This window comes from Strongylocentrotus purpuratus, unplaced genomic scaffold (assembly GCF_000002235.5).
Source record: "Strongylocentrotus purpuratus isolate Spur 01 unplaced genomic scaffold, Spur_5.0 spur5_scaffold_2, whole genome shotgun sequence".
Lineage (NCBI taxonomy): Eukaryota > Metazoa > Echinodermata > Echinoidea > Camarodonta > Strongylocentrotidae > Strongylocentrotus > Strongylocentrotus purpuratus.
In genome coordinates this window covers 36,748,064-36,771,388 of record NW_022145605.1, presented here as the reverse complement: position 1 = coordinate 36,771,388, position 23,325 = coordinate 36,748,064, and the positions used below count along the sequence as shown (strand labels likewise).

Sequence of the window (23,325 nt, the reverse complement as noted above, 5' to 3'; positions counted from 1 at the left end):
TAGGCGAAAGTATGTGTATCAAGCAAGTGATGTTTGTTACAAAGAATGTTGCTTTTCATCTGTCCTTGCTTTGCATGTCTGGCAAGAAACACACTGCACTACAATTAATATGTTCATTTGAAGGGCACTCCAATCTTTGTAATAATTTTATTTGCATGTAAGTGGCAACAAAAATGAAAAAGAATGGCAAAAGTTTGAAACTTTCATCAGTTTGCTTCTCTGATTTTTCTGCTTTCGTTTAGAGTAATTGTCCATTTGGGTAGGAATTCCCTTTAAAGACCCTGTCGGAAGTGAAAAAGGAAAGGGATGAATTGTATATCAATTGAAAGCTTATAAGCCATAGATTACAATATATGCTATTTTAGTGTTGGTTAGAGTAGTAAAAGCTCTCTGGAAACTCAATCTAGAGCTTTAAAAATGGGGATGTCATTGACCTAAAAAAGCTAGCCATCAACTTGATATCACCATATGTGGAGTATGCATATTCACAACACTTTGCATTAAGCACGGTTCATCGCCTCAGCTATATAGTCAAGCTGAATGGGTCCACAAGTTATGTTATAAACGTGATTCCGGAAAATACAACCCCTGAGGAAAATTTGCTTTTAATTTGCTTTTGTGCAATACTACAAGGGAAAACATTTTTGTATTCCTTTATATTTGTATTCTACGTTCATTCAGCTTTCCATTGATATAAAGTTCTATTTTCATCGAATAGGGTCTTTAACCCTTACTGTACTGGGGGGGGGCCTGGGAGGCCCCCCCCTCGACATTTTCGGAGATTGCGCCGCAACCGCTTGGAATTTTGAATTGTCGTTTCATGACTTTTTTCCCTCAAGTCTTACGCACATTTTGATACCATTTTCGTCGAAATCGGATATACCTGTAAGGCGTTACATAACAATTAGTATGCGCATGTCATCAAAAAAAAAAAAAAAAATTACAAATCGCATCAAAATTTGCATAAATTATCATTATTAATTACATTAAAATAACTTTTTTGTGTTAGAAAAGAAGTTTCATATGAATAATGAGTTTCAACATTCAAAAATTGGAGTTTGACACGTTTTCTGTAAAATGCATAAAATTAGCGCGTTTTGCATAATTAATTAGGCTAACGACAAAAATTTGCATATTTGGAAAAAACTATTTATACCATCTTGTTCCTTACGTAAATATCTACAAACATGCAAATTTTCGTGTTCATCGGACAATCGACGGCCGAGATCATAGGGGGGGGGCCTCCCAGGCCCCCCCCCCAGTCAGAGGGTGCTCAAAATAGCCCAGTACAGTAAGGGTTAATAAGTTAATAGATGAACAACAACAAAAGCATGAACTGAGGTGGACTTCTAGTCTAGAAAGTACTATGCAAATGTTGAAAGTTGTCCAGATTCCCCAAATAAATGCATCTTTTTTGTTCTCGGTAGTCGAATACCACTTTTCAAAAGCTGATTTATTTTCATAACACGCTTCCTTTATTGTAATGTATAAGTCAAATTAATATGTGCAGGTATCTCTTTAATATTCATTGTGTAATTAATGTCATGTTCCCTAATTATTGATGGATATATTGTAAATAAAATGATAATTAAACCAATTTCTTGTTTCATATTGTTTGTTAAAGGGTACTGATAAAACAACTCTTTCAGATAAGATAAAGCTATGTTAACCCAGAAACTGGCATTGTTAACCATTCGCAATGTATCTGGTATTATTAAGTACATGTATTGATTATAAGATATCTTTAAAGGCCACACACTCATTTACAAAGTTCCAAATGGTGATCATATTCTTTAATTTATTCATACTCCTGTTATGTCATGATACTTTTTAATAAAAATACTCAAGAAAATGCACTTTAAAATCATGTACACATCTCTTGAAGTTGATATAACAAAAATATTATTTTAAATTTTACAACATATAGTATAAGACATTTGAGATACTCATATTCATCCACCTTTTATGTAAAATTCTGGTTAACATACATGAAAATCAGACGTCACACATTGTTTGCAATTTTGCATATAAATCACAAGAGCAAGGTTTTGAGTTGTACACCTAAATAACTGATTTAAGCCCTTGCAACAGTGCACAACACCTGCACTCCCTGGGGAGAATTCCTACCATAATTTGCACAATTCACATGCAAGCATGCCATTAGGCAAGGGCTGTCACATTGGCTTTTAGCAACCCTCGGAGATTACCTGGCTAAGAGTGGCATTTTAGATTCCTGTCTTACCAAAGGACTTGAACCACGGTGCATATGATCCACAGTAAGGTCAACATGGTTTAACCATTAAACCATGACACCTCTACAATCACAACCACAACATTTTCGCAAAACAGTGATATTTCACAAAATTTCAAATACATTTCAGCAAATAATTGATAGAAATTATAATGTTTATGCTAGTTTACCTTACATCAATGACGTACACTTCCTTTCAATCAAATCATCTCTATAATAACGACCCAAGCTTGTAGACTGATAGACAAAGCTTTTAGCTGATGGTTACAGAACTAACATTATACAAATATTGCATGCTCCGGCTTTCAATAAAACAAAATATATTAACCAAAACAAATCAGGATTTCTAGAGTGATGTTATATATATTTTACCTAGGCCACAGGCCAAGGTTGAAATAAAATGGTAAGGGAACTTCTGAAATGGGAGGTGAATACATCGAGGGGTTAGTGACACAAACACGTAACTTCATTTTGGCTATTTTGAGAAAAAGTGGTTTATGTGTCACTGAGCACTAAAAGAGTTAAGTCTATGTTTCACTAGCCATCGACTTCAATGGGGAGTTGGCACTATGAATATGACTGACAAAGAAAGCTGACAAAATATCGGTTCCTCAGGTAGACAAAGAAACATCCCTTCACTGCTATTATGTTAAAAGGTGAATATGCATGTGACACCTGTTCTACACATTTTTACATAATAGCAGTGAAGGGATGTTCCTTTGTCTACCTGAGGAACTGTATAGTTTGTCCACTTTCTTTGTCAGTCATATTCATAGTGTGGGTGGAATTAAGACTTTGTGTTTCCTGGAAAGCCCACAATGTTCTGAACATTTTGATATTAAATACTCATTTTGGCAAAATATGGAGTTATGTCTTTGTGTCACTGAACCCTTGATATGTAATATTGAACAACAAAATGCATATGCAATATTTGAGGGTATTTGCGATCCTATGGAGTTAGGTGCTCTTGGGTTGCATTTGTGTAAGATGCACACAGCTAAGGCAATTAATGCAAACAATGTCATGTGTACGCACAAAGAAGAGAGGCACACAGTCTAATTCATTTTGTGTACTAGGTGTTATACCATGCCAAAAGGTTGTTATGTCGCATGTTTGTGCACATAAAACTTGTTGAATGTCAAAAATCGTATGACATCTGTAATTTATAAAGAAACAAGGAAAATAATTAATATTTCAAAAGTATGTACCGGTATTCTGCTTTTATACACAACAACTATTGCATTTGCTGGAGAGTACCAAAATCATTGGTGATTGGTAAATAATGGGTGGTATTCTCGAAAGCGGCCTAAGTTAAATCAGTGGCCTAAACCTGGTTTAAACCATGGACTATCTTTTTTGCTATTCTCGAAGGTGGCCTAAAGATAAGCCAGGCTTAAATACGTCATAGTTCGGCCTAACTTTAGGCGGCTCAGAGGGCAGGTTTAAATACGTCATAGTTCGGCCTAACTTCGCGTGACGTCACTTTTTAGTTAAATCGACTGTCCGCGGAGAGTGAACGGTAAGTTTTGCATTTGAATTTCTATATTTGATAACAATTTACACTCTTTTGTATGGATAAGCGCTCATGAAAGTTACACCAGCTAATAAAGTATTTTTTTTACTTTCATGTTGCTGTACTGGTGATAATCTAAAATGCTTTTAACTGAATAAATTTGAAGGAAACTTGGTAAATGTTCACAGTGTTCGCAGAGCAGTCCCATACGTGCAAATAATTGTCGGTTAATATTTTCGTTTCCTAAGATTGAGCAATTTCTTACCGGGTAATTCTTTTTCTTGGCACTATTGTCCTTTCGTACGCATATACCACCTTAACACCACCTTAAAACTATCATTGCTAGACGTAGAAACTACTTTTATAGTGGATTTTCGAGACGATGTTGCCTAAAAGTGGACTAGCAGTCTCTTTCGTTCGTTAGCCTCTGATTTGGGTAGTGTCGGCTGTTGTAATTTGGGTTGGAAAGTAGGCTACTAACTATTAAGCTATTGTAAGTATAGAGACAAACAAAATGGAGCCTGCAGAAACACGTGTGGTTGCTTTGGTAGTTTAATCCAGACTCAATATCCATGTGCTTTTACATGTATAATGTAGTGATCGGAAGACCCTTGCATACACTTGCATTGTGTGTAGACTATGCATCTAATATGAATAACAATGAACTGTGCCTTAACAGCTGCAGTGCATTTCTAAGTGGCATGTTAATTTCAATTGCATGTTAGTTTCAATGAACCTGTTTCTAAACATAACATCGGCCCCTCTCTTTCAGCCGACCCTACCCAAATCAGAGGCTAACAAATGAAACAGACAGAAATTTCGGTCTGGTATCACCTCTGCCTGAGCTGCAGTGCTGTGCTAGTTGTGGCTGTTGGTGTGATGATTTTCATAACCACCCACCCCTGCCCCCCCCCCCCCCCCAAGAATTTTTTTTTTTTAAACAATATTAATAGACCTAGATCTAAATTTCATCAGAGTCTAGTCTAGACAGGTCTAATAGAAATTGAAAGGAAATGGACAAAAGCTTCCTTTTTTGACATACATTTGCTGATAATGTTACTGTAACAGTAGTTTAGTCTAATAATACTATTAGTTAGTAAACTACAGAGAAAGAGAAATTGTAATTTCTCAAATATTAACATATTTTTCATCTTGATTTTCTGCTATTTCAGGTTCTTTTCAATTGATGCATGGGGATGAAAAAAGAAGGCCTCTCCCAAGCTATGGTGTCCCGCCTTGTGAAGTCCATCTCAATAGCCATTGCCAGGAGATGGGAGCAATACATCTCAATTCCTTCAACAAGAGAGGCAGTCCTGCAGAGTGCAGACCCAACATGAATGTTATAATTACTGCCATTTCCCTGGCGTTAATATGGTGCACCCACATAGGCATCTCCAAGCCAGTTGGCCCAACACCAGTTATTTCCTGAACAGGAAAAATAGATACTCCATTTTTCTTGGAAAGTCTGCTGGTGAGTAAAGCTGTAATTACGCCTAAATTTTGTAAACTAAATCATGTTTATACAATTTTTATTAAAAGATCTCCTGATTTTATGAATCTGCAGATGTGTCTACAGGTACATTATGAAGTGATTTAAAATTGTTTTGTCTGATGAATTTAGGTGCAATCTACACTCAAACTTTTATTCATTTTACATGGGCACGAGCTAATATTTTCAGCTCAATTGCCATGGCTACCAGTCACTCCTGACAGTGACAGCTTGGTCTAGACTTTTGGGAGGAACTATCTCTGAAAATAAGACACAAATAATCAACAGTTGATTAACTTCTTTAAAATTTGGGTCAGAAGAAAATTCAAACCTACCGCTAACAATTCTGGACCATATAAGACTTAGAGACCTACAGACTGCAGTACAGTGCAGTGCAGTAAATTTTCATTTTACTTTTTCCCCTTTCACGAAGCTCATTTTGGGAGATAACATAAACAAAGACAATCTTTGGTCTAATGTTAGATTGAACTAAAATGGAAAAGATGGGCTCTAACGATTAGGGCCTTGTAAAATCTCCATTCCAGGCTGCATTTACATCTAGGTTAAGCCAACTGTCGGTTGGTTATCTAAGTAAGATGTAGACCTCTAGACTTGATTTTAGGAAAGGGACTAACTTAGCTATAGACTTTAACTACTTAGGGCTTTCTTAGGCCATGAAATGACAAGTACAACTTTGTGCAAGCACATTTATGAGATAGTACTGCAAGAATGTGTATGTTTGTTCTTGATTTTAAAAGAGATACCGGTAGTCATTCTGTAAATCAATGATTACTAGTAACTGAGTGGGGAGGGGTGCCTAGTCACTGCCTACATGAAAGGCGCCTTAAAAAAAAAATTAAGTTAGAGTAGATTTTTGATATTTTAATGAGGTCTACCGTAAACCTTTTTATTTTTGTTTCAGGATGATGTTTTTCTTCAGTAAAATAAATGAAGGCAAATTTCCTGATAACTGAGACAAATTCAGAGAGAGGAAGGAGAACTACTGAGCTGCTGAATTTCTGACAGGTAGGCTGTACGAATAAGTTGTTGTTTGTATGCCCATGTACTTCAAGGATGGCATTTGTTCATTCACATTTTTCCATCAATACTTTCATGTAATTGATTATGCACTCCACTTTTACCACAATGTACATGGAAGACCTTTTTAATCTTTAACAGAAATAGGTTTCAATGTGCTTCCTTTCATTATTTTCTCTTTTCATTCAACAGACTTGCAAGGACTATGAAGTTCTACTTAGCCTCTTCAATGAACCAGACTCCATCTGCTGTAACTGTGACTGCGTGGGGATCAAAACCTTTGTATTATAATCCTCATAACATGAAGCTATGGTAACAAACAAGCAACCATTGATAAAAAGCCTGATATATCCTTGTTGTATGTGTGAACCACAAAGCAACCATCACTCATAAGGATGTTTTTATGTACATCAGATCTTCATTGTTTCACTGGAAAATTGTGATTTTGAATCATTTCAGAAATCATGTTTTGTAATGTGTTTTATAACATAGTGCAAGTCATGATATAACAGATTCCCTGCAAAAGAAACATGGCTCAAAAGTAGACTATGCTTTGTTTTAAAAAAATGGGAAAAAGTAATGTAACAAATGCATAACATTTAATTCTAATAGTTTCAAGTTGCAGATTATGTGGCTATTGCAGCTTAATATTTGACCTTCAATTTTATAATCGTATTCATCGTGAATTACAATCTTTTCTGTTTCAAGAAAAATAAATGAATTGAACATAATTGTTGATATGTTATATACAATATTCCTTTCATATCTTTTGATTTTAAGTGTGCATACTGTTGGGTTCATTGAATTATACATGAAAAAAGTCTTGTAATAGAACAGTGAGAGAACAGAGAGCGAGTGAGAGAGAGAGAGAGAGTAAAAGAGAAAGGGAACCAAATGAGAAAGAACAATTTAATGGTGAGAGAAATAAACAATGATGTGAGATAGTGTGTGTGTGTGAGAGAGAGAGAGAGAGAGAGAGATGGAGATAGGGAGAAAGAGTTGGGGGGGGGAGGGGGTACAGTGCCCCCTTTTTCAAATGCCCCTTTTTATATAGGAAAGTTCCCTTTTAACTTTGTAAGAAGTGCCCCTTTTTCCATAGGAAAAGTGCCCCTTCCCCTTTTCACCTCTGATAAGTGCCCCTTTAATTTTGACACGCGCCCCTTTTCCTTTGACAAGTTTTCATTTTTCTTTGCAATAAGTGCCCCTTTTCACTTTTGAGAAGTGCCCCTTCACCTCTGATAATTGCCCTATTTAAATTTGAGAGGTGCCCCTATTAACAAAATTATCGGTGTCCATTTTCTTTCAACAAATGCACATTTCCTTTATTATAAGTGCCTCTTTTTCATTCTCATAAGTGCCCTTTAAAAATATGTTAAATGCCCATTTTCAGGTGCGATATGTGATCCTTTTCACCTCTGATAATTTCCCTTTTAACAATGATACAATTCCAGCAAGTGCCCTTTTTGTTGGTGCTGCCCCCCGCTTTGGAAGTCGCTTCGCCGCCCCTGGACGTCATATTGCTCAAGTTGTCGTGGTGATGCATCCTCTCCACACTGCGCGCATCCATTGTCTTAGCCCATTGTTTTAGTGCATTGTGACGTCATATTGCTCAAGTTGTCGAGGTGATGCATCCTCTCCACACTGCGCGCATCCATTGTCTTAGTGCATTGTGACGTCGCAGCTTCGGTACTGAGCATGTGCAGAAACCGTAACCATGGTGAATAATCCATGGACTAAGTTAGGCCAGGTTTAAACCATGGATCAGTTAGGCCACCTTTCGAGAAATGAAAATGACTTAGGTCAGCGGCCTAAGTTAAGCCTGGCCTAACTAAACCACGGTTTAACTTAGGCCAGGTTTAACTTAGGCCGCTTTCGAGAATACCACCCAATAAGTTTAACTAAAACCACTAGAGATCAAGACCCTTTGTCCCACCTCAATACTGCTTCTGAATCATTTAAAGGTAAAGACCAGTTATGGTCATGCGATTGCATTGTGAAAGAAACGTTGTGGAATCGATCAGAAAAGGTTGATCATCTAGCATCTAGCATCTGCAAGGTTCTGGAATCATCTAAATGATAAGAAATTTGGCCCATTTTTTGTAAAGTTACAAGCACTATACACAGAAAGATGTATATGGGACTACCCTATATCTCTCACAGACCATGAGAGAAACAAATATACCAAATATATGAATTAGTAGGCGGTTTCCCGGCAAATCTTTTATCATCATGTATTAGTCAAAACATATTCTTTCACATGATTGGTAATGAGAGCTTCCATTTCACTTTTTGAAATTGGGGCGTTTCCAATACTGGTCTTTACCTTTAATACTGACCCTCATATCTACCGGTATTATATTTGGCCTTTGTAAACAAAGTTTTTCTTTTTATTGCATGAAGTCACGCTTTTAGTTAATATTAAATTATCATACCGGTATGTCAATGTTGATTTTATAACCATACTACATGTTTACATGTATTTTACAGTAAATATGACAATATTAGTCTCCAGACTTTTGCCAAGTTCTATTTTTTCTTTCTTTTTGTTTAACTAACAAAATTGAATTGAATTGAATATTACATACAGTCACTCCTGTCTTAGTGGCCACCTCTATATAAAGGCTACCTGTCTATAAGGGTCTCCTTTATTGCCTCCATCTAGAAGGAACCATGTTGAAGAACCTGTCTATAAAGGCTACCTGTCTATAGTGGTCTCCTGTATTGCCTCCATCTAGAAGGAACCATGTTGAAGAACCTGTCTATAAAGGCTACCTGTCTATAGTGGTCTCCTGTATTGCCTCCATCTAGAAGGAAACATGTTAAAGAACCTGTCTATTAGGGCCAACTGTCTAGAGTGCTCACCTTCTGTGTTTCCATAGTTTAAATGTATTTCAAGAGGCATTGATCAAATGAGATTCAGTAGAGATATGGTCTTAATATCTTAAAATGATCTCACTCATTGAGAATCTGGAGCCTGTCTTATAAAGAGTTATCATGGAAACAATCGATCGCAACTTGATATCAATGGGCAACTCTGCACCTAAGAGAGAGAAGTTTGCGATTCATCCGTCTGGATTATTTGCAATTCTTTATAAGACAAGGCCCAGAAGTGATAATTACATAGCATTTGACTCTACTCGTCATGCATGAAGACTCCAAATCTAGAGCACAACCGTGATAAATCCACACATTGTTTCTTGCAGCATTTCCTTTCTTTGTCCATGGAATGTCAACTTCACATAATATAATGTGTCTCAAGTATGCTGCCACATGATGCTGTTATACTTCATGTTTGATGAAGAAATAGAGATCCGCTACAGCTACTATGAATGCCAATATGAGTCCGGCTGTAACTCGCTGTTTGATAGAAAGGAAAGAAAAACAAAGGAGAAAACAAAACTGGATCAATTGAGGAGATCTAGACAATTTGTCTACAATAAAAATGACTGATGAGCTTTCATTTCACACCCATAATATTTTGAACAAAGGTTTTCATGATAAATACAGAATACTGTGTCATGAAATAACTTAGATGGGAAAAATCTATTCTTCATGAATTTGGCATTTATTACATGAAAATCCTTTATTTTTCAAATAATCTTTGACATACAAGATCCATTTTTGTGTGTGGTGTTTTTTGTTTGTAGAAACATAAAAAAGCTCTCCTCTGATGGGGACATGTATATACTCACCCATATAATAGGCTGGTCTTGATATAGAGCAGCCATGTACCCAAACACAAAGCCACCTCCAATGGTTAAGACAACGTTGAAAATCCCCATCATCTGAACTTGGAATGTCCGAACTATTTAAAGACAAAAATATTATTATCAAAATTATCATAAAAATTCATGTAAAAATTGAAAAATTTGAGTGAAAGCAAACAAATCAGAGAGAGTTAAATACTGGCAGATTTGTTTGTTTGATTGTTAGATGTTGTTTTTCTCTCTTATACAGTATACTCACGATTCATTATTTGTCGTGTCTTGCTATTTTGTGCTATTCATTTAAATGTAAAGTGACATGCATTGGAAAACAAAACCTATGTACAATAGCTATTTAGTTAATCTTTGCATCCATGTGACTCACTTCTAACTTTTGTATTCACTGTTTTTTTTCTTCATTTGCTAAATAAATAATAACAACAAACAACGATGTTGTTTCCCCCTCCCCCTCCCCCTCCCCCTCCCCCTCCCCCTCCCCCTCATCCTCCACTACCACTACCATTCAAAGAGCTTACCTTCTTGTCCCACTTGTGCTAATGGACTTTCTCCATAAGTCTGTAAATGTAGAACCACAAAGAATACAAATTAACAAGCAATCGTGTACCATGGTATGACAAATGATTGGTTTGTCCCTATTATATCACATAACACAGTTTTAATGCCTTCCAAAGAAAGAATATACACATTGATATTATAGAATCATAATGAGTCCTTGTATAAAATAATTAAAAAACCAAGAGCTGTTATTTAAAAAAGAAAAAGTAAAATTCATCACAGCTTGGAATCAAAATGGTAAAAGACAGCACAGAAAACAATCCCTATCATAACTGTTCATCAAACATTTGTTGATATAAAAAGAAACACGGAGAGAGTGCTGAATTTGATACTTACTTTAATTTTCACATTCTTTGTCATGCGTCTGTACTCCCTATCCTCTTGTTCAGCCTGTAACCTCTCCAGTCTAGCAACTAGTTCAGGGTTCTTGAAATATATAACAGATAAATATTAATAGCAGCAATGTATGTACTCATGCTGGTCATGCCTGACACTATGTAGCCACTGTTATACACTACAGTATGTACCATCATATTAGGTGATGGTTGCTTGTTCTTAGGCTTACAGCCTCTTTGGAAAACAAGTTTTGTTAATCAGCAGGTCCTATGATATTTCCTGCCCCAACAGAGACAAATATAAGAATAACCTTGGCTCATATGATTTGCGTACAATTCTGAAATATATATATATATATATATATATATATATATAATCATATGAGCCAAGATTATTCTTATATTTAAATTATGAAAGTTGATGTCCAATACATATTGCAATTTCAGACAAAGACATTTAAAAAATTATATATAATCATATGAGCCAAGATTATTCTTATATTTAAATTATGAAAGTTGATGTCCAATACATATTGCAATTTCAGACAAAGACATTTAAAGTTGAAAACCACCTGCCATCCTAGTTGATAAACAGATAACTCCAATGTATTACTATGAGGAGCATACAGATAAAAGCTCAAGGAAACTAATGAAATTTATAATTTATCAAAAAAACTCAAACTAACTTGACAAAAGTAAAATTGAATAATAATTTAATAGTAGAAAGGATGATAAAAGTGCCTTTCAGTTTCTACATAACTTTGTTAGAATGAAGTATGGTCTTAAAACTTCATACTCCCTGCATCAGCATGAACAGTGAGAGCTGGCTCAATGTCTTACCCTTTCTGGTTCTCTCAAGGGTGGATGATATACATCTGCTCCCTCAAGTAGTTCATGGAGATACACAGGTTTTGAGCCTATGGCAAGAAGGAGAAAGGATAGAATGTGGAAAATCATGGTTTTTCATTATTATTAGAAGTGAAACAAGCACTAATAGCCCCAAAATGTCATTGGATCAACTTCCTAATACTGTCACCTTGTTTGAAGCTCATACCTCAAGAAGTTCTTGACATATTGTGATAACAAGGGTAATACCTCTAATTGTGTGAAAATGGGACACTTATAACAAAGGAAAATGTGCACTTGTTGAAAGAAAAGGGGCACTGAACAGATTTTAATAGGTGCATTAATTGGAGGTGAAAGGGCGCTTTTATGAGAAGGGGGAAGTGGCTCTTATTAGAAAGAGAAAGAAACACATGCTAAATAAACGGGACATTTATCAAAAATGTAAAGTGAAAAATGATTATGAGAAGGGGAAGGGGCACTTATAACAAGTAAAAAGAGCATTTATTAGAAGAAGAAAAACGGGGCATGTGTCTAAAATAAAAAGGTGCAGTTATTAGAGGTGAAAATGGGCACTCATCGGAGATGAAAAAAGCTGAAAATCAGAGATAAAAATAAACTCCAGCTTAATCAGTCATCACATTCAAGTCATGCCTTACTTGGAAATCCATACCAGCTGGAATGTATAAAGCAACACCACCTCCTATTTTATCACGTTTTTGACTAGACACCAAACTATATATATATATATATCCAGAAATAGAACATAAATTAACATCACTGTGGGGTAATGTGACCCAAATTACTGTAGAGCTATCACTGAGATTTCTGGTTAGACTTAGAGTATTAAAAGCATCAAAATGTTTATGAATACTTATATTTAAATGTAGGACAGTAACATCATTTTCACATTTAAACCTATCCATAAATTGATTTTCTGAACAGTAATGACAAACAATTGACCCAGTACGACTATGAGGATTGATTTAATAAGCTTTGTATGATTAGGAACAGACCTGTTGAATATCAATGGTACGCAGATATATACACATTGTTTAGTGAATGTGCGGTTAAAATAATAATAAAAATATAAAAATATAAAAATAAAAAATAAAAAAAATAAAAAGTAGCTTGTCTGCATGCTAGACGTTGCCATTCCTCAATGCCACTTTGAAGGCATCGAGTGAGACAAACTCTTTTGGGTCTTTCTTTAGGGAGTTCCATTCTTTGCTGGTGCGGTGAAAGAAGGAGGAAGAGTACACTTGGGAGCTGCAGTAGGGAGTCCAGAAACGTGAGCCATGACCTCTTGTGATGGACGTAGATTCAGTGAGATGTTGTCTCCACTTGATATCTACCAGGTCCCAGCGGATTCTGTAAAGCATAGCAAGTTGACTCTGGCAGCGCCTACTCTGGAGAGTTGGCCATTGTAGATCCTTCAGTAAGGCTGTTACGCTTGATCTGCGGTCATAAGTGCTGGTGACATATCTTGCGCTGCTTCTTTGGACTTGCTCTAGCTTCCTGATGTTTCGTTGAGAGTGTGAGCAAACTCCACTATTGGCCTCACATAGGTCTTGTATGTTGCCTCTTTAATCTTGCGACTACAGCTGTTGAAGTTGCATTGGAGAAGAGCTCGGATGGAGTTAGCCTTCTTGGTGGTGATGTCAACATGTGTGTTGAAGGACAGCTTTGTGTCAACGTTAAGTCCGAGATACTTGGCAGAGTGAACTTCTTCAAGGATCAATCCATGGATGGAGTAAGTTGAAGAAATAGGCTTGTGCTTGTTTGTTATACAAACAACTTGGCACTTGGAAGGATGGAACTCCATTAGCCACTTTCTCTCCCACTTCTGCAAGGCATCTAAGTCTTCTTAAAGTAGTGCAGCATCCCTAGGTGATGTGATTCTCTTGTAGACCGCACAGTCATCAGCAAATAATCTTGCTGTGGAGCTCTTAACGCAGTCTGGGAGATCGTTGATGTACGCCAGGAAGAGAAGTGGTCCGAGGACGCTGCCTTGCGGGACTCCAGACGTAACATCTGCCTGTGTGCTGACTTGGCCGTCTACCAGAACTTGTTGAGTTCGTTGACTAAGGAAGTCCTTGACCCAAAGAAGAGTTGTACCACGTACACCATAGTGCTCCAGCTTGTGTAGGAGCAATCTGTGGGAGACCTTGTCAAAGGCTTTGCTGAAGTCCAGTAGTATCAAGTCAGTCTGCCCTTTCTCTTCGATTCCCTTGGCCAGATCGTTAATAGTCAGTATTAGCTGAGAGTCACATGAATGCCTCTTTCTGAACCCATGTTGTGCATCAGATAGTATCTTGTGGTCAGACAGGTGGTTGATGATGGTACTGTGAATCACATGTTCGCACACCTTGCACAGGATGGCTGTGGTTGGCAGGTGAAGATCGGCTCCCCTTCTTGAAGAGTGGAACCACCACGGCCTTCTTCCATGTAGCAGGGATGGTACCTTGATCAAGGGTGGCCTGGAACAGGATGCTGATGGCTGGCGCAATCTCGTTAGCAATTTCCTTCAGCAGTTTGAGGAGTCCAGAGGACTTTGGCAATCCCAGTGTTACTGATCTTGATGTCGCTCATTGTAGGGTGAGGGCTCGGTCCGAGGTCAGGAATTACAGTATTGCTATCGTTGGAAAAGACAGATGCAAACTGACGGTTGAGGATGTTGGCCTCGGTTTTCGGGTCACTATGTAGGAAATTCCCTTCCTTCAAAGGTGCTATGCCAGTCTGATCACAGCGCTTGGCTTTGATAATAGCGCCTAACCTCTTGTTATTACCTCCAGGTTTACTGTAGATGATGTCGGTGAGGTACTGGTTGTAAGCTTGACAACATGTAGCTTGAGCCTGATTCTTCAGATGACTGAATCACTTCCAATCACGCTCTCTGTTCGTCAATCTAGCCTTCTTGAAGGCTCTGGCCTTCCTTCTGCAGATTCTTTTGGTAGCTGTGGAGAACCAAGGTTGACTGTATCTGGTGGAAGTGAATTTTGAAGGAACTTGATTTTGAAGAGTGTTCTCAAGATGGAGCTCAATTTCACTTCCAAGATCTTCCACTGGAGTAGATGGTGAGTAGGTTGCAACAAAGTTGTCGGTCCAGCGTTGAGTTTCGACACGAATGGCATCGAATTTGGTACGCTTCCAAAGGTAGACTTTACGGCGGACTGGTTTCCGCCTCTTAGCCAGGATGTTCCAATCTGCATAGACTATGTCATGATCACTTAGTCCCGGCATACTTTCGCAACGATTGACAAGTGATGGTCGATTTGTTATGATTACATCAAGAGTGTTGTCAAGACGGGTGGGAAAGTCTCCAATTTGCTCAAGTCCGGTTTTAGCTAGCAGTTGAAGGAATGATTCATTGATACCTTTCCTGTACTGGTGGCAAACAATCTCGTTGGTAGTCCAACAAATGTCTGGCAGGTTAATATCACCTGTAATCCATATAGCTGCCCCTTGGTTGGTGGCACAGATATCTTCAATACTCTGGTTTAGGCCATCCAAATGTAACTGGTTATTATCAGTGGGGTGATATAGGGCACCAACTATAATACTCTGTTTGCCGCTGAGTATTTTAGCAGCAATGAACTCAGCTTCAGATGAGATGTCCAATTGGTGACTGATTAGGCTGGAGTTAATGCCGAGCAAAACACCTCCATAACCTAATTGAAATTAGGTGGAAATATTTCACAGGAGTTGACACCAGGAGAGAGCCAGGTTTCACAACCGAAGATAATGTCAGGTTTAACCGCGTCAATAACTCTCCAGAACTCTGCTCTTTTATTGAAGATCTTTTGGAAGTTGATCTCCAGGGTGCGCAGGTTTGTAGCTGATTGTGATGTCCTGGCAGAAGATTTTGATGGAGATGACTGAGCTGATGGAGAACCTGGATCAGAAGATGTGCTACTTCTAGTATTGCTAATGTTGGTATCAGAATCAGAAAGGCTGTCATCATTGATGGTAGAGTCAAACAGGCTAGTTGATATATTGGGTAAACCACAATTGGTGCATTCCCAAGGAATATCAGATCTAGACAGGCAAGAGAACATGTCATCAGACATACCAATGCAGACAATGTGAAACCAGGTATTGCATTGTTCACAAAGTATACTAGATTTTGCTCCTCTGTAGTCAGTACATGCTTTCTTGCATTCACCGCAAGGAAATTTGGGTAATCTAGGGCCTTGATTCACTTCAACATCACCTGCTCTCAAGATGCGTAAAAGCAGGCCAAGAATTATCATCAAAGAGTAGTTCAACATACTTAAATTTGGCATACATGTACTTAGTAACATTTTGTATATAATAGGTTCTTGGTAGTACTAGTACTATTAGGTTATATCATAAATATTTTGAGGAGGTATCAGCAAGGAAGACTAAAGATAATCCAAATATTATTTTTAAAAAATTTAAAAAAATTAAAAAAAAAGTATGACATAAAATTGATTTAATCGACTTGTCCGATTAAGTTCCGTGGCACAAACTCGGCATTACTGGACAAACCTAACAATCACAGAGCTTGAACCTGTTGCTCTGTTCGCCAGCAGTTTAAGGATATGAAACCCCGCGGCACACTACTCACAAGAGCTCTAACAAGCCAAGCTTATACAGAGCCTACAAGTAAAATAATACCACATATGTACCACTCACCCAGCCGATTCAAGAACAAAATATGATTAACGTAAAACAGGAAAAATAAAAACAATAAATACCAAATTGTGAATTGTGAACTATAATAATATTATCAGCACACCCAACGCACATATCAGTACAAAGCATAATAGTCTACATCTACAAAAAGCATACATCTATAAAATGCATATACATCTATATATATCTCTACAAATCCAGTAATATGTAATAATTTATATCATTTCATATTAATAGTAACATTAAAAAAAAAAAAAACATAATTTTATTATTGAAGTAAAGAATATTTGATCCGGTGACGTCACGTAGACAACTCTGATGACGTCACAATGAAAGATTGAGAAACAGCCAGGCCCCCCAAGCTCCGCCATTTTGTCTGGATCCATTAGAAGCCAAAATAAGCCCCCTTGCATAATTCATGAGCCCTATGAATTATGCATTCTGAAGGATGCTCCCCACGAAACGTGTACTGGAATGATGTTCACTACATGGTAAAAGACAATACGCGTATCAGCGTAATTAGAGAGGTCAAATAATCTACTGTACGGAATTATGGGTAATTTATTCATCACGCTGCGCGCTAGCAACGCAAGTGATTCAGCGAATCAGCGTAGATTATTCTGATGCGATCACCGTTAGGTGAAATACGCGCTCGAACTTGTATTATCGATCACCAGTATAACAGCTGGTGTACCCAGAATGCATCGGGAAGTGGACCTCTCGTTGTTGTGTTGTTGTTGTTTTTTAATATGGGGAGTGGCCTTAACTTCATTGAATAAGAAATACTGATCCGATCTTATTCCCTTTTTAGTCTATCAATAACTGGGTCTGTTTTTGTTTTATTAACTCAAACATGCTATAAGCCATATAACAACACATTCTCTGGCTATGATTATACATGTTAAATATGCTAATATATAAAGTGTCCTTATTTTATACAAACAAATTATGTGGCAAAGAGGATGGTTTTTCTCCACCCACTCTCATCGTACCTTAATGATTCCCCTTCTCTCTCTTTCTCTGTCTTTCGTAAATTATCTTCTGCAACTAACGGTTTGTTGTCTTGACTGAACAATCTGTTGCAGTTCCTTTCTGTCTCACTTTCAGTCGTAATACCATTCATTTACATTTACTCGTTATCAACTACGATCAACCATTGATCCATATTCACTCCATTACTGTCCACATTTCACTTGGATTATCTTCACTTTTCCTTTTTGCAGCCTTTGCAGGAGCTTTGAACATTTTTAATGTAGAGACCAGAGAGATCGGAAAATATGTTAATCATTTTATTCGAATTGAAAACGGAAAGTGAAACATTGTTTTTCAATATCTTGACATATTTTTTGTTTAAAGACAATGGAATTTAACAATGGAAATTTTGAATTGGGGCGCCCCCCCCCCCCCCTCAAAAAAACAAAACAAAAACAACAACAAATCAGGAGTGGTACCAGGGTTAGTTAGTTGGGAGGCCCATTTCCTTTATAATTTTATTTTTAGGAATAGTTTTCTCTTTTTTATCAATTTGACATTGGTATACCGTTAATTTCACTGGGAAAACCACCCCTTCCCTTACATATCAATACTGCCATTACTTCTAGCAACAGTAATTCTATAATTCAAAACGTTTTCATTTTCTAAATCCTTCCAATATAAACATATAACAAATATAATATTGTTTACACTTTTGCAACCTGTTACATGGTCCATTTAGAAACAGCACCAGGAAGAGGATAACAAGCCCCCCCCCCCCCCCCCTGTTTTCTTAAGCTAGGAAGTATCAAAACATGATTCTATTAAAATTAGCAGTTTGGATACAACAGGCAATGATGATTAGCAGTTTCCATATTTAGTGCATTTAGAGGGTTGTCTTTCAAACCTTCTTACATACAATACTTGAAGCAGCAATAATGTAATAATCTACAAAACTTCAAATACAGAAGTCCATAGACTGAGGTAAATGAATTTCAACATGTATAATTATAATTATAAATATCATTGATTGATTCAATCTTTGATATAGACTGATAAATCTTTATCACTCAAATTTCAAGGAAATTTCTTTCTGCCCAGCACTCAGTTTCATCCTATAAGATGGTAGTTGACATTGTTAAAATGTCATCAATGTTTATTCATTGATGATTAGTTATCTTTAATTATTTGAAAGTTGACAAGATGATAAATTCATTAGCTTTTTTTAAATGTGGTATTCTACAAACATATAATACAAATAATAAATAAATAGTATGTAAATATTCAAGATTAAACCCATCTCTACTGTCCTCTTTCATTATATGAGGGGGCATCTTTAAGACGTAGTCCCAAGTAGATGTCTTCTGCATTCATCGATGAAGTTGTAGGCTAGTTTTCAGAAGAAAGAGCTGTGATGATAACCCAAGTCTGTTGAATGGAAAAATGAAATAAGATACAGTGTATAAGAAAATAAACAACAACTAATAACATACACCCTGATACCTGCTCTGACAAAAAGAGGAAGGACTAATATTCACTTGGGGTTCTAGTGGGAAAACCTAAACTTTTTTTCCTACAAAACTAGTTACTGACCACATGTTAGATTATTTCTGATGATCCCATTAAGACAATAGGCCTGATGGAGCTTGGATCAGACAAGTATGAAATAAGTAATACTGGTACATGTACAATGTACTTGTAATGTAAACTCGTGGTCATAAATGAATAATACTCGGTTTACATAAAATGACCAAACAACTTGGAACAGAGAATGTACAGGAAATAATGCTATTGTCGGAAACATACGTTATGTAGACTTATATTTCATGTATATTGACATTTTAGTTTTAATCTAAATCACAATTGTGATATTCAGTCAAGTATTCTTTTACAAGTCAATGGACAATGAAAAATATAATTGTCAGATCTGTAACTTTCTGCATGATAAATGTTTCCTACAATAGTTTATTGGGGGTACCTACATGGTATATTAGCACACTTGCTTGTATGAAGTGCAGTAGGCCCACATCTCTAGATATGATTCTGTCAATATCTGTTCTTTATTCCTCTCCTGGGTTTGTAATCAGCATGCTTTCATCATCCACTGTAGAGAAGCATCATCCTACATAAGAGAAAGCAATGTAGGTACTTCAATTAAAAAATGATAATAATAGATACATATCAACCATAATTCATCGTATAAACAGACTTTCGTTAATCTTATGTTGTGTTCTTCTTCATCTTCATTGCTCAAGAAAGGACCACTTACACAAAAAAAGTAATGAGTGGTCCAGTGCTGTATACCCTACATGTATGATCATTATCATTATTATGTAGTGCTTTGAATGTGCATTAGACATCGTTCTTCTACACACAGGACCTCCTGTAAATAAGGACAAACCCCTTTGTAAACAAAGAAAGGGAAGAACTAGAATAAAATATTCCCTCCACTATACACACTTGAAACATACACTTAGTTCCATTTCCTTTTTAGTGAATTAATAGGTGGTCGTTTAATATTTGTGTGCTAAATATCCTGAAAATTTTACCTGCATGGGACTTTCAGCTTCATCTTGAAAATATAAGAAATGTTGTAATGTCTACTCATCAGTTAGCTCCTTCCAGCTCTTCATCAGTTTCCATCTGTTGGAACAAAAAGAAAACAAAATCAATACGACAATCAAGGCGTCCCTTTCTCCTTAACAAAATAAAAATAGATCTAGCATAAAAGCTATTTTTCATGTCATGGTTGGCCTTAATTTTAATATAGTGTGGAAATCAACATTCCAATTTAATGGACCACATTACAAAGTAAAATCAAATGGAAGATTTAACTTGTGCCTCAAAAAGTGCTTCATATGGCCTATAAATATAAAGTAGTCTTAAAGGTACTATATGTCCCATTTGCAGGCCCAAAAAATGAAAAAGTTAAATTCCAACTGCATTTGAAAGATAATACTAATTTAGAACTTTCCTAAAAAAGGTGGGGCTTGAAAATGTCTTCAAGTGGGAAAATAACGACTATGAGTTGTCAAATCGACTTTAGGGCTATAGAGCCCAAAAGTAATAGTCTTGATTTTCAGACAATTGTACTGAATGGTCATACGTTTTATGCTGCCCAAAGATTCTATCAGTTTAATCTTGGCCATCACAAGAAGTGGGTTATTGATGTAGACAAATACTCATGTACCCTTTACAACTCTTTTCATGTATGTTATTACCAAAGAAGAAAAAAGGCCAGTCAGTCACTCAATAGTGTCTGACAGTGAAGTCTAGCAAGTAAACAGGTTTCCTTGCATAATTTGAATATGAGGACACTGCTAACGTTTAAATTTCACAGATAGGACATACATGACATATTCATAATTCCTGCAAAGTTCTACAGCATTTGAGGTTGGCTGCAAAAGGGACATAGTACCTTTAAGTAGAATTGGTTTATTAAGACGAGAAGAAGTGGACTTCATAAGTAAACATAATTGTGGACAAGGGGTCTTCTCTTACACAAATAGATTTATCAACATGAACTGCACAATTCAAAGAAAAAAAATCTCTAATAATATTTTAAAGTAATAACAGGAGTCAGAAGCGTACGCAGGGGGGGGGGGGGTAAACCCCCCTACCTTCATTTTTTTTATGTGTATGTTTTTCTGGAAACCCCCCCCCCCCCTTTTTTAGTGTTGTTGTTTTTTTTTTTTTTTTTTTTTTTTTAATACAAAAAAAAATCCAAATGGATGACCTAAACCCCCCCCCCCCCCCATGCTTATTTAGTGGCTGGCTGAGTCGTTGCGAAATTTTTGGTCCGATTTCAAAATGTTAACCCCCCCCCCCCCCCCTCCCCTCCCCCTTGAAAAAATCCTGCGTACGCCACTGATAGGGGTCTAGATTTAGATCTAGTAGACTCTAGTAAGGTCAAGGTCTAGACTAACTTGACAAGCATGCTGGACCCACACAAAATCTAATTATTAAATAAAGAAATCCTAGTGTTGATGTTTTTTGAATACTTTTTATTAATAAGTTCCAGGTTTACATCTAAATGAAATAGGATTTGGAGTTGTTTGATTATCAATGGTCACAGATAATTTTGGTCTATATAAAGTTGACACGGATGCAACTAAGCGAACGGATGGCACTAAAGTAAAGCCATCAGAGTCAACATCTACTAAAGATTTTAACAAGAATTAATCCACTTGGATTATCAAAAAAATCATGCTTCAGAGATTATTGTAAGGTGTAACGTTAAATCTATATTTAAATTAAATCGATGATTGGTGAATTAGATTCATGATGACGATCAAATCTCAAATAAAACTTGATTAGAAAGTTTGATCTTGATGCAGATGAGCACCGAAATTCCCTGGGGTGGGCCTGGCAGAACGGCCTGGCCCCTAACTGGAGTACTAGGGTGAAATGACGGCAAACTGCAGTCAAACTACTTCATGACGATGAAAATCAAAGTCCAATTTCAAGAGCAATAATTTCCTAGTCTTTTCCCCAAAAATCTGTTGAGAACGGTCTCACAATGTAACAAAATTACCGTAGATCACAAAGACTATTGCAGCTTTTTCAAAATTGATGACTAAATTCACTTAATCTACTCATATTTCAATCAATTACTCACCCATTCTCAATGAACTAAATCTTCTCAGTTTGTGCGAGTAGCCTGCGTCGTGCATAAATCTGCATAATTAAAGTGACGCAATGAGGTCAAATATATTATCCGGTTTCTTAAACGATACTATCGATAAAATACATATTCATGAGGCTCATATCCAATCAAAAAGCCGCCTCGGGTGCTTATTTTGTCTTCAAATGATCCAAAAGAGGCGGAGCCTAATCACATTCGTCTGCATGGTTTCCGCGCGTGCTGCTTTCCGTCTAGTAATTATATTTAAACGTCTTTGGAAACAGCTGACTGGTTGCGCTGCGCGTTAATAAAAATTGAGGATGCGTGTTGGATGCATTCCACCAGCGTACACGCCTGTTACCATGACTTGATGAAAAAATAAAGCTATGATGATTTGAAATAAACCTTTTCCAAAGAACAAATTAAAGATGTAAAAGCGATGATAAAACTATAAAAAAAGATGATCCAAAATAAATTCACAGATCCCAAAAGACTCCATACACTGAGCTTTTAAAGATCTCGTCCGAACTCAACCACGGTTAGTCTCATTAGGGATAGGGTTAGGGTTAGGGTTAGAGCTAGGGTAAAATGACAAAAAAATGACCGTATTTGTTAGCCCGACTCCATGTAGAGCTGTAATTGACTGAAGTTAGGAACCGAAAATAATAAAACACCCTAAAAGTATAGTAAACCGATACTAAAATAAATAACACCTAACTTAACGTGTGGGACACAGTTGGGATACTCACTGTTGCCATTTGACAGCTGATGCAATTTTTGAACACAGGAGAACGGAATTGCTCGTGGTTCGCTATCTTTCTTGTTCCCCTCTGCTTCTAGGATCTGCTTGAATTCTCTTTTGGTAACTTCAGGAACATCTTCCCTCGTTAAAATGAATGCAATAGATCGCTGGATGCGTTCTGTTATCAGCACAAGAGACGACATCTTCGCGGAGTGCAGCGGCGGTAAATTTCTGATCAGAGGCGCGCTGACGACGTCGAGGTAGGCCGCTAGGTTAGGCTAGCCCGAGGTCGAGTATAGGAACCGATCGGAGCTGGAGAGCTAGAAATCGCGAAATGAAATAAAGTATCCATACTACACACACACACATTGCTGCATTACTATCTTGGCTGTGTTATTGATTCTCAACATTTCAAACACCACTGTACAAAACTCAACTGATTTCACTCAAAATCGGTACTTTAGTAACAATTGATGACATCTAAATAGCGGTAAAATACAAATTTTTCCAACTTTCTGATGTTAGAAAGAATAATTTTTGCCGATTAGCCGCATCGGTATGATTGTGTGCATTTGTGTG

The 23,325-nt window shown here is 36.9% G+C and overlaps 1 protein-coding gene and 2 long non-coding RNA genes across 3 annotated transcripts; 1 reads left to right on the top strand and 2 right to left on the bottom strand.

Annotated features, from left to right (window-relative positions):
- The first annotated feature begins 3,527 nt into the window (after positions 1-3,527).
- LOC115926851 lies at positions 3,528-7,195 on the top strand. The gene is made up of 4 exons (XR_004065306.1): positions 3,528-3,770; positions 4,937-5,235; positions 6,176-6,279; positions 6,484-7,195. It is a non-coding gene; the product is annotated as an uncharacterized LOC115926851 (long non-coding RNA).
- Positions 7,196-9,505: 2,310 nt separating this feature from the next.
- Positions 9,506-23,275, bottom strand: LOC100894040 (transmembrane protein 199). The gene is made up of 6 exons (XM_030992333.1): positions 22,754-23,275; positions 11,747-11,823; positions 10,908-10,997; positions 10,532-10,571; positions 9,984-10,096; positions 9,506-9,648 (listed from the first exon to the last, which is right to left on the bottom strand). The coding sequence occupies exons 1-6, from the start codon at positions 22,947-22,949 to the stop codon at positions 9,571-9,573; spliced, it is 594 nt and encodes a 197-aa protein (XP_030848193.1). The 5' UTR covers positions 22,950-23,275; the 3' UTR covers positions 9,506-9,570.
- On the bottom strand, positions 18,708-22,475 carry LOC115926850. Its single transcript, XR_004065305.1, has 4 exons — positions 21,999-22,475; positions 19,930-20,023; positions 19,363-19,502; positions 18,708-18,808 (listed from the first exon to the last, which is right to left on the bottom strand). It is a non-coding gene; the product is annotated as an uncharacterized LOC115926850 (long non-coding RNA).
- Positions 23,276-23,325: the final 50 nt, after the last annotated feature.

Coding starts and splice junctions, on each gene's coding strand:
- LOC100894040 (XM_030992333.1), bottom strand. CDS start 22,949: ATGTCGTCTCTTGTGCTGATAACAGAACGCATCCAGCGATCTATTGCA. Junction 10,097..10,531: donor AGCACAAGTGGGACAAGAAG/GTAAGCTCTTTG, acceptor GTCTTTAAATAG/TTCGGACATTCCAAGTTCAG. Junction 9,649..9,983: donor AAGACCAGCCTATTATATGG/GTGAGTATATAC, acceptor TCTATCAAACAG/CGAGTTACAGCCGGACTCAT.